We start from the raw sequence: 10,805 nt of genomic DNA, 5'->3' as shown, positions 1-10,805 counted from the left end.
ATTTGATTAAACAGTTTCAGTTTGGAGATTGATTTAAGCAGTTCTAAAAGATTGCCTGTTAATTCGATCAACATAAAACTGTCAAAACAAGTTCAAGCACATGTTTCTGAGGGAACAATCTTCCTTTGTCTCGGTCTCAAAACTCATAAATATCTTGCAGTCCAACAATTTTCAAGAAACCACACAATCTGGTTGATTTGTGGGTTATTTTGGTTCAATTTTCTATCTTTTGAATCAAACCAATCTGGTCGAAAATTGTTTTGGATTTTGATACCAATTTCATGAAGCTTATTCCTTTGCATTTTTGTTCTACAAGGAATTGTTTTTGCCAAATGTATCATATGAGTCAGTATGAAAATGATCACAAGCTTTCATCAATTAGTAGTAGAATCAAACTCCAGAATTGCTGGTTTCATCAGAATTGCGTTGATCACCTCCTCGTTCCTTAATTTCATGTTCTTAGCAACTCATTAGATTCTCCTTCATCATCTTCATCTCCAGCAGATTTCAAGAAACCACACGATCTGGTTTATTTGTGGGTTATTTCAGTTTGTGATATCGATCTTTCAAGTCAATCCAAACCGGATTATGTCGAAAAATGTTTTCCAGGTTGATACCAATTTCATGAAGCATATTCATGACTGAGGATGAGTGTAGGAGTCATGGTGAAGTTGCATTTTTGTTCTACAAGACTTTTTTTTTATTTATGCCATGTAAGTCAGTATGAAAATGATCACAAGCTTTCATCAAGTAGCAGTAGAATCAAACTCCAGAATTGCTGGTTTCATCAGAATTGTGTTGACCGCCTCCTCAATCCTTTATCTCATGTTCTTAACAACGTATTAGATTCTCCATCACCATCTTCATCTTCCACCAAAACAACTTCCGCAAGATATCTCCCTTGGGAAGCTCTTCAATCAAGCTTCCAAGCATGGAGAAACAAGCAACAGGAATCACCTCCTCCTCCTCCTGCGCTACTGAGTGACTCTGGCTTAAATATGAAGAGCGCATGCCTCAGCCCAGAGGCGAAGAGCCAGCCATGGACATCCCAATACACTTCAACCCTGCGTTTGTCGATTGAGATGGAGTCGTTCCCTCTGAACTTCCACTGCAGATGCTTCACATGGATGACAACATTGCCGTCGATCTTTATCTCCATGTCCAGATCCATGTTGCCGCCGCCGCCGCCATTGCTGCACTCCACAGAGATCTCATGGCGGCTTCCCTTGTCGTGGAACCGGCTTCTGGAGGCGAACCTCTTCTTGCCGAAGACGTGCTCCTTCCTCGCCACCAAGACGGCCTCGGTCAAGGACGGCCGCGAGCTCGTCCTGCGGTAGGCTTCTTTCCGCAGGTCGCCGAGGAGGAGGACGACCTCGCCTTCGGACACCACGGCGACGTAGTAGTCCGACTGCGGCTCGGGCTCGTTGCAGAACTTTGCGCTGTGGAGGTCCCAGAACACCTCCACCGTCTCCCCTCCGATCTGAAACCTGTTCGAGCCCTGCTTCCGCCATGGCTGCCATGGCGAGATCTGCACCTTGCAGCTGTGCTGCTGCTGCTGCTGCTTGTTGGCGGCATCGGCACTATTCCTTCGACTGCTGCTGCTGCTGCTGCTGTCGGTGTCCGGTCCATCTACGGAGACCGAGAGGCCATGCGCGAGCAGATTCTTGCACCAAGTGACGGTGACCAAGCGGCAGTGACCTGCGACCCTGCTGCGGTACACCGACACCACCATGCTCTGCCGCGACCTGGTTGCAGCAGCAGCGGTAGCAGCAGGGAGTACATCCTGAGAGAGCTTCTCGCCAGAAGAGAAGCATGAGGGAACAGGAAACAGGTCTTGCATGTTCTTCCCAAACCTGAATTGGACTGAAGAGAGATCACAAATCCTTACTCATCCACAGGACCTCAGCATCAAGAACCGATGCTTAATCCTCAACCGGGTGGGAAAAAGTCGAATGATCTGTGCTTTGAAGCTGGAAGCAGACATGATAATGGATGTGAGCTATTCATGTAGGGGAGTGGAGGAGGCTCAGATGGGGCCTCTGGGATTGGAGCTGCCTTTTTCCAGCTACTTTAGAAAATGCTTTTCCACACCCAATGTTGTTTAGGATTTCTAGACATCTATTTTCCATCTCACCAACAAAGAACTCAATAAAAAATCTGATTCTTGTGCATGGTAGACAGAGATGAACTCTTCTTTTCCAGTATCAAGACTTGGACTTTGGAGTCTTGGACTTTGACATGTGAGAAGAACATCCTTATGCAAGATTAACGTGAAAGGCAAGTGGGTCTTAAAAAGATGGACTTGTAGGTGAGGAACGGAACGGTATTCCTACAACTTAGCATATTAGACTCACAGAAAGATCAGAATAGAGAGAGAGAGAGAGAACATCCTTAGGCAGAATTTATTTTCAAACCGGAACAACATATTCCTGAGAAGAAATATTTGAATATCAATCTAATTGAATTTGATATCAAATCACTTTTTCTGAAAAATATAAGATATCTCAATTATATGGGCTAATTACATATTATTATCTATAGTTAACTATATTTAACATCTCGATCTTTATACTTTAAAAATTTTATTAGTATTCCTATACTTACAAAAATTAAATATTTAATCTTCACTTAGGCCCATGTTTATCAAATAATTGAATATTCAGGATCAATTGACTTATAAAGGTGCATAGTTGACATTCATAAAAACTATGAATTATGAGCTATAACTAGCTATGTTTTGGCATTGCATGGCATATAATTTCTCTTTTTCTGGAAGCTGTTTTCCATAATTAGCTTCTGGCCAAACTAAGATGATTCCACATCATGTTATCTACTTCGCATGGGGTTGCAGATCCACACAAGAACAGACCACACGAGAGAACAGTCCCATCTGCCTCAAACTGTGGCTATTTGCAGTGCTTTCCTTTCTTTCTATACATGGAGCTCCAAATGGAAGCACAAGTAGGCAAAACAGTGGTCCTGTAAGATGGAATGTATAGCAGTAATGAGTGGAGGACAAAGAGAAGAATGATTTCCGGGCATCTTCGAACAACTCACTAAAATTGTATAAAGCTTTTTATCACTCTCTACTTCATGATCAAGAGTATTATCATCAGAGCTGCTAGTGGTGTAGAGAAAGTGTTTTGCATGAAAGAAAATTATCCTTGATCAGCTTATGAGTTGAATGTAATTAGACGTGAAACTAAAGAAATGCTGCTTTCCTGATCAATGAACAAGAATCATGCTTGAATGGCATAGAACAGTGTCACAATTCCAGTTCAGAGACAGAAAACTGTGAGTTCTACAGGACACAGATCAGTAGGGTCATCTAATAGTTTCATGTATAATTCAAGCTGACAACTTGGCTAGTGGAGATGTCATTGTTGTGTTGGCATGGGTGATGAACTGGCTTGAAAGCCCCCTCTCAGCTGCTGAGAGATGAGGTTTCTGCATTGCCATTGGAGAAGCAGATGATGGAATCTATGCATGTGAGTTATGGATAAGATAGAGGTTTTTTTTCTATGTCCATATTTATCTCCATATAAAGAGATTTTGTAGGGATTTTTTCTTTTATTTTTTGGAATGCACAGCTTAACCCATCAAACTTTTTTTTTTCTTTTTTCTGGCAATATCTGAGAGCAACTTTTGGGTGCTGTGCGATTCTGGAAGTCCAGCTTTTTTCAGATTCTGCCAAAAATGAATCATCATTTTGTGCTTCTTCAATCTCTTGATTATGAAAATTCTTTATTGTAGAAATAGTCAATTAATCAATCAATAAAAAAAATAACATTATTTTTTTGGCACTTGCATGCATTATCTTACTCTTTACTTTACTTTTTTACATTTAATGTAAAAGAGTTCCTTCATCCAAGAAATGGATGATTTGATTCCAGTTAGTATCTTAATTTTATATATATATATATATATATATACTATAATTCTCACTTTATTTTTAATTTAGATGAAGAAGCTGTGTATAGGATAAGAGAACCAACAGACTTTATATATTTTTAATTAATTAATTTTATTTTTTAAAATAAAAATTATTAAAATTAATTAATAATTACTGAATTTTATAAATAAAAAGAAAAATAATAATATTTAAATATAAATATATCTAAATAATATAAATAATAATAATATTTGTTAATATTATTTTATTTGATTTAATTGAATCAAATAAATCATATTTGACTTAATCAAGACTAAATCTAATCTGATTTGAATCTGTGGTCAACCCACCCCAACATTATTATTAACGTCATATTGACCGATGGGTAGATTCATGGTAATAAAAAATATGTTTACAAATACAGGTTTAATTGACACATCTACCACTCTCTCTCCGGACGTCCCCCCGCCCCCGAAGAGATTGAGCAGCCGCTACTGTTCCATTGGATCGATTCTGGGGTTTGAGATCTACATCGTGTGGACCCGTCCAGGTGATCCTTGTAATCCAACACTCGTCCCTATTCTTCGTCTTTCCCTGTTTTGGTTCTGGGTGATCCGCCCCCATTCTTTCTTCCGCGCATCTCTCGATACACGGTGGCAGAGAGGCGGAAGGGGGGTTCTGTCGGATCTTGTCTTGGTATTGTAATCTCTTTCCGGCATTTTTTCCTCTGTCGTTGTTCGGATCTCTGTTTCTTGTTTCTAATCTTCCGTTCATATTGTGATTGCAAGCAATAGTTAGTGGTTCAAAATTAGTTTTTTGTTGGGTAGGACATCGTAACGCCCTTAATCTGTACGATAGAGATGGCAGACAAATCCCTTTTGCCAAAGTTGTACCCTTTTTGTGTTTCTTGAACCCCCCTAAGTTTTCGTAAATTGAGGGGATCTAATTGCTGTTCTCTATTTCCAGTGAGTATAACTGGTGGTAGGTTAAGTTAATTCTTGTAATGATCTTGTAATGGTGGAAGCACACCATCTCATTCAGGGCATATTTTGAACCCAGTATCTTTGAAGAGTCAGACTTCTGGAGTGAGTTAAATGTGACTGATATCAACAAGATCTTTAATTCATCTTTGACTGTATTACGTATGGATTCTACTATTATCAAAACGAGAAGCCAAGCCACCAAAAAAGACATATGTTGGCATAAAAGGCTAAGTTTTCATACAGCTAATTCTATATAATAGGTTTTTTTTGGTTTACATATCTATCCTCTCAAAGTTTGGAAATAGCTTCTTTCTCCTTACAAATTTTGAAGTTATATATATAAGAATATCATTCACATATATCCTTCAATTAACAAATATTTATAAAACTCAAGTTAATTACAATTAACTATGGTTACATTAGGTGGTTTGCGTTTAGAAATAGGCAAATAGATATAGTAGCCCTTACAATCATTATAAGTTTTATAGGATATTAATGTCATTTAGAATTTCAATTAATCATATAGATGAAGATGAACCTAAGGGATTGTTTACACAGTGGCTAAATTCATTGACAGAACATTGGATACACAGGTTGTCGACTAAAAATGTTTATATACTCATTGCAAAATAAGCAATCTTGAAGAAAGAATTACTTTGAATTAAATATGAGAATCCAAGTGTGATCAATTGATATACAATGTAATAGTTCTTGAAGCAATATCTGAATACCATATTTATGGAAGCCATGCTAATGAATTTAGCAACTAGTAGAAATGCAAATGTAACATATTATTCACTAAATAACAACTTGTGCTCTTGCAGACAAAGAATGTTTCTTTTTAGTACATAAACAAAAAACATATGAGTATTTTGATGGGGACTTGGAGTTGAGCATTTTGATGCAAAGTGTAATGTTGGCTTCTTTTAGTAGAAACTTTATTGACTTTGACACAGTAAGTGTTTAATTTACTATAATTTATTTATATAAATTTTACTGATAATATGATATTTTTTTTAGCCAACAATATTATCTTGTAATCTTAAACTCAACCCACTATCATATTATATTCTCTGCACAAAGTCAAAACTATTTTAAGGTACTTTTTTTCATGACTAAAGAATGCATTAAAGGAGTTGGTTAGTAACCGTAAACACTTAATTTCGTAATTTCTTAAAAGATTGTTTTATGTATTAGTACTTATTTGGTGTTTAGGGCTTAGAAAGGACTTTAGAAATTGATGATATTTTGACAGAAGCTTTTTTGGAGTACTCCAACTCTGTATCTCTTGGATGCGCCCTTGAGTGGTGAGTCTTTTATTTTTAGTTCTGTATCATCGTTTATAATCCTTTAGGTGGTGAACTTTCTGTATCCCTTTGTTATTTTAACTTGGTGGTGGGATATTTTTTGATCTTATTTAAGTTTTATTGTAAGTTCATGTATTTTCTATTCAAAACACTCATTAAAACAAATACAACTGTACTGTGACTTTTCTTCGAGAGTTTGTTCCTTGTCTATTGTGACTTTTAAATCCGAAATACTCATTCCAGCAAATACAGTCCAAGACGAGTGGCAGAATAAATATAACCCAAGATTAGAGATTTCAGAGTTTGAAGGTAAAATAAATGTCGATGATTTTATCGATTGGCTTAATATAGTATAAATAATTTTCATGAACCATCGGAACAAAAGAATGTCAAATTTGTGGCACTCAAACTCAAATGGAATACATCTTTTTGGTGGGAAAATATGAAGAAACAAAGAGAACGTGAGGGGAAAAGTAAAATCGTGACATAGGAAAAAATGAAAGGGGAGCTGAAGAAAAAATATTTGCCTTACAATTATAGACAAGATATCTTTCTTAAAATTCATGATTTCAAGCAAAAAGATCTCAGTGTGGAGGAGTACACTGTAGAATTCGATAATCTGATGTTAAAAGGAGAGCTTGTGGAACCGGAAGAGTAAACCATTGCAAGATACTTAGGAGGTTTGAAATATGAGATTGCTAAAGTGGTTTAACTGCAGCCATATTGGTCTTGAAATGATGTAAGCAAGTTGGCTTTAAAAGTTAAAAAGCAACAGAAGTTTGAAAAGAGTTCTCGATACGGTTCAAAAGAAGGCTATACAAAAGGAGAAAGTTCCAAGCCTATTGTCCAAAGCAAGGTGATATCGAAAGTATAAGAAAAAGGTGAAGAATCTACCGACAGCAAAAAAACATCTAATTCTTCTACCCCAAGTGGTCGAAAACACTTCAAATGTCATGGTTTTGGGTATACTGCTTCAGATTGTCCAAATAGGAGGATTGTAACTTTGGTTGAAGATCATAGTGATGGAGGAGAAGATGAAGACGACGATGAACCAAAATATGATGATGCTGAGGAAGATGTTACTTATGCAAGGTTTGTCTATTGTATTGCAACATAGCTTACAAGTGTCTTATGTGGCCGATGATAAAAGTTGGGTGTGAAAAAACGTGTTTCACACTAAATGCACTTCTCTTGGCAAGGTGTGCTTGGTGATCATCGACAGTGGCAGCTTTGAGAACGTAGTATCTTTGGAGATGGTGCAGAAGCTAAAGTAGGACACAATCCCTCATCCACATTCATACCAATTATGTTCATTGTAAAAGGGAAATGACATTAAGGTAACTAAAAGATGTTTAGTTTCATTTTCTATTGGCATGTATTATAAAGACGAAGAATGGTGTGATGTTGCTCCAATGGACGCTTGTCATTTGCTGTTGGGAAGATCTTGGCAATATGATAGAAGGGTGTTGTATAACGGCTACATACATATTTATTCTTTTAAGGTAAATGAAAAGAAGATGATCTTAGCTCCTTTACAACCTTTTGAAATTTGTGCACCAAAGAAGGAGGTTAGCGCTTTTATGTCTTATGGTGAATTCAAGGGTGAATTAGACAAGGGTGGTCCCGTTATGACTCTAGTAGTAGTAGAGACAAATGAACAACATAAGGAAACACTAGCAATCATGAAACCAATTCCAAGAGCTATTCTACCTAATAAGGCATCATACAAAATAAGTCCCAAGGAGCATGAAGAACTTCAAAGGCAAGTTGATGAATTGGTGAAAAAGGGATTGATTTGGGAGAGTATGAGTCCTTATGCAGTCCCAGCCTTATTGGTGCCTAAGAAGGATAGATCTTGAAAAATATGTGTGGATAGTCGCACCATCAACAAAATCACAGTACACTATCATTTACTGTTCCAAGGGATAGACTATCGTTTCCTTATTCCAAGGTTAGATGATTTACTTGATCAATTATGTGGTGCTTCTATTTTCTCTAAAATTAATTTGAGGAGTGGCTTTCACCAAATAAGAATGCCCGGAGATGAGTGAAAAATAATATTTAAAACTAGAGAATACTTGTATGAATGGTTGGTTATGCCATTTGGGCTATCTAATGCTCCTAGCACTTTCACGAGATTTATAAATCACATACTTAAGCCATGCATTAGAATATTTATTGTAGTTTACTTTGACGATATATTAGTGTACAACAAGAGCGAAGAGGGGTATATGAATCATCTGAAAGAAATCTTTCTTATTTTGAGATAGCAAAAGCTATATGCTAATCTAAAGAAGTATGATTTCTTTACTTCTAGTGTTATGTTTTTGGGATATATTGTTTCAAAAATGGAATCATGATGGATCAAAATAAGGTAGAAGCTATTCTCAACTGGCCAACACTTTTCATTGCATGATGTGTGAAGTTTCCATAGCTTAACTTCCTTTTATAGAAGATTCATCAAGGGTTTCAGCTCTATTGTCACTCCAATCACCGAATGCTTGAAATGTGATAAACTCAAATGGACTAGTGAGGCTAATGATGCTTTTGATATTTTAAAAAGAAAGGTGACCGAAGCTCCTATCTTAGTTCTACCAAATTTTGACAATGTGTTCAAGGTTGAATGTGACACCTCTAATGTGGGAATTTGTGCAGTTTTGAGTCAAGACGGAAAGCCCATTGCATTTTTTAGTGAAAAACTAACTGATACGAGAAAGAAATATTCTACATATGATAAGGAGTTTTATACCATTTATCGAGCTTTATCTCATTGGAGTCAATATCTTCTTGTCAAGTCATTTGTCCTATATTCTGATCATGAGGTATTAAAGTTCATTAATCACCAGCACAAGCTAAATAAGAGGCATACAGCTTGGGTGGAGTTTTTGCAATCTTATAACTTTACGATCAAGCACAAATCTTAGATTGGTTTGTTAGTGCTCATTTGCTTGCATGAGTTGTATATATATTCTATTGATCTAGTAATTATTTTATATTATTTTAATTGATAATCACACAAAACACTACACCATCCTCTTCATATTTTACCACAATATTTTCATCAATCTCTTTGATTAAAATTTTCTATCTCATTAAATCCTAATTATTCTTATTAGATTAAGGTTTTATGAGTACTTTGCAACTTGAGGTTTGTTAGGATGGCAAGTTTTTGTTTTTTGTGTCATGATTATGAATTCAAAGTATATAAAGGATCGGACATCTATGAATTAGAATTTATTTGTTTTATAAATATACAGGTCAGTTAGTGAGACGATGGGAGTTAAGTTTCATCGTAGAGAGGAAAATAATCTAGATCACTGGCTAAGACCCCTAAATGATCATTTAGTGATAAAAGAAAATAGAGGTGTAAAGATAACAAGAAGGTTTGTCTACAAAACAATTGTCCTTAAGAGAGTAAGCAATAGTTTACTGATAAGATTACTTTAAAATCTTGATGATGGAGATAAGAAAAAATATTTTGAGAATATATTGGATGAAAATAAGAAATAATATTAGTATTAAGATTTTGGTGATGGAGATAAAGAAAAATATCCTACATACCTTAAAGTTTTGATTTATATCTTTCTTTTATTTGATTATTTTATATAATTAAGAATTTAGTTTTTTTTTCACCCAGAAATGATTATTGATTTCTCAGGCTTATATCTTATTGTTTATCTTTATATTACTCTTTTGGTATGGACATCTTATTTTATATATATATATATATATATATATATATGCCTGCGCTTACATCATAATCATGTGGTGCACTAAAAATCATGGACTTTTACGTGCAGATTCAAACAAATGAAAATGGCTGTTCCTCTCGCCAGTCTGTGGGATTGCACCGAGGAAAAGTGATCCAAGCACAGAGAGAGAGAAAGAGAGAGAGAGCGATGCAGTCCCCCACCTACCAACACTCGCAAAAAGGGGGAGGAGCTCACGCGAGCCCACTGCACATGTCAAAAGTAGCTTCTTCGTCTTCGGCTCCTTTTCACAGTGGCTGGACTTACTACGCTGCAGCAGCGTCGACAGGTGGTCGGCCCTTTTTTGCTTTCCAACCGATGCCTGCCATCTTCTCGGCAAACATCGCAGTTGCCTATGCGTTGGGCGTCGCTGAAATGACGACTCCGCTCTCGTTGGTCATTCCACAACTCATCTCTATCATTCTTATTCATGTGTTCGTGGAAGAAGCTTAATCCTACCCCGATCACCATGCTTCCATCTGTGAACGTTATTACTATGCGAAGCTTGGAATATTCGTAGATATGGGGATGCAGGATTGTGTTTGTGGGGCGGAGGGGGGGAAGAGGACCTTTGTATTAAGAACAAAATCTAAAAATATTTAGTTAACCATTTGTCTATATTCAAAAGTCTCGAGATATATAAATTATTTATAATCAAATTTATTTTCTTCTTCTTCGAGCATACATATAGATCTCTTGAATTCATAATTCTCCAACTAATTTTTCAGGTATGAATATAAAAATACCTGTGAATCCCAAAACCCAAAAAGATTCTCAGACTTTTGAGGGTAATTATGGTTCGAAGATTGTGAGGGGAGAGGAGACAATTCTGTGTGGAAAACCACTGTGGTCAGCGGGATCAAACTCACCTTCT

At 36.4% G+C, this 10,805-nt stretch overlaps 1 protein-coding gene and 1 long non-coding RNA gene across 2 annotated transcripts; one reads left to right on the top strand and one right to left on the bottom strand.

Moving 5' to 3' along the window:
- Positions 1 to 610: 610 nt before the first annotated feature.
- Positions 611 to 2,216, bottom strand: LOC103972819 (uncharacterized). Its single transcript, XM_009387186.3, has one exon. The coding sequence runs from the start codon at positions 1,838 to 1,840 to the stop codon at positions 914 to 916; it is 927 nt and encodes a 308-aa protein (XP_009385461.2). The 5' UTR covers positions 1,841 to 2,216; the 3' UTR covers positions 611 to 913.
- Positions 2,217 to 4,329: 2,113 nt separating this feature from the next.
- LOC108951857 (uncharacterized) lies at positions 4,330 to 10,549 on the top strand. Its single transcript, XR_010494146.1, has 2 exons — positions 4,330 to 4,442; positions 9,983 to 10,549. It is a non-coding gene; the product is annotated as an uncharacterized LOC108951857 (long non-coding RNA).
- The last annotated feature ends 256 nt before the right edge of the window (positions 10,550 to 10,805 follow it).

This window comes from Musa acuminata, chromosome BXJ3-2, assembly GCF_036884655.1.
Source record: "Musa acuminata AAA Group cultivar baxijiao chromosome BXJ3-2, Cavendish_Baxijiao_AAA, whole genome shotgun sequence".
Taxonomy (NCBI): Eukaryota; Viridiplantae; Streptophyta; class Magnoliopsida; order Zingiberales; family Musaceae; genus Musa; species Musa acuminata.
This window is presented reverse-complemented; position numbering and strand designations above follow the sequence as displayed.